We start from the raw sequence: 331 nt of genomic DNA on the forward strand, positions 1-331 counted from the left end.
GGAGGCATGGCGGTGTCCGGGTTCCTGGGAGGAGGGTTATCCCAGTCGATATTGTTTTGTTCGGGCATACCCGACCCGAAATGGTTTTCTTCCATCGGCGGCAAGTAGGTGGGTTCCGGTGGCAGGATGGAGGCGGTGGCTTGCTGCTCCTCCGTGGTGTCCAAGGGCATGCCGAGGTCGGGGGGGAGAGCGCTTTCCACCGAAGGGGCCAGCAGCTCATCTCGGTGCGAAGGGGAGGATTTTGCTTGTAAACCAGAGAAGACGCTTTCGGGCGACTGGGCGACGCCGCTGACGGGTCCCGGCGCGCAGTGCAGAGCCTCCACTTTGGGGG

General features: G+C 63.1%; 1 protein-coding gene across 1 annotated transcript in view; it reads right to left on the reverse strand.

Moving 5' to 3' along the window:
- ANKRD11 (ankyrin repeat domain 11) overlaps positions 1–331 on the reverse strand; it is a gene marked incomplete at its 3' end in the record, with an annotated part of 11,084 nt that overhangs the window by 1,594 nt on the left and 9,159 nt on the right. Inside the window, 1 exon segment of the mRNA XM_009878613.1 lies at positions 7–331. This exon segment is cut by the window's right edge and continues 13 nt beyond it. Within this exon segment, the coding sequence (XP_009876915.1) occupies positions 7–331 (325 nt within the window).

This window comes from Apaloderma vittatum, unplaced genomic scaffold, assembly GCF_000703405.1.
Source record: "Apaloderma vittatum isolate BGI_N311 unplaced genomic scaffold, ASM70340v1 scaffold24481, whole genome shotgun sequence".
NCBI lineage: Eukaryota > Metazoa > Chordata > Aves > Trogoniformes > Trogonidae > Apaloderma > Apaloderma vittatum.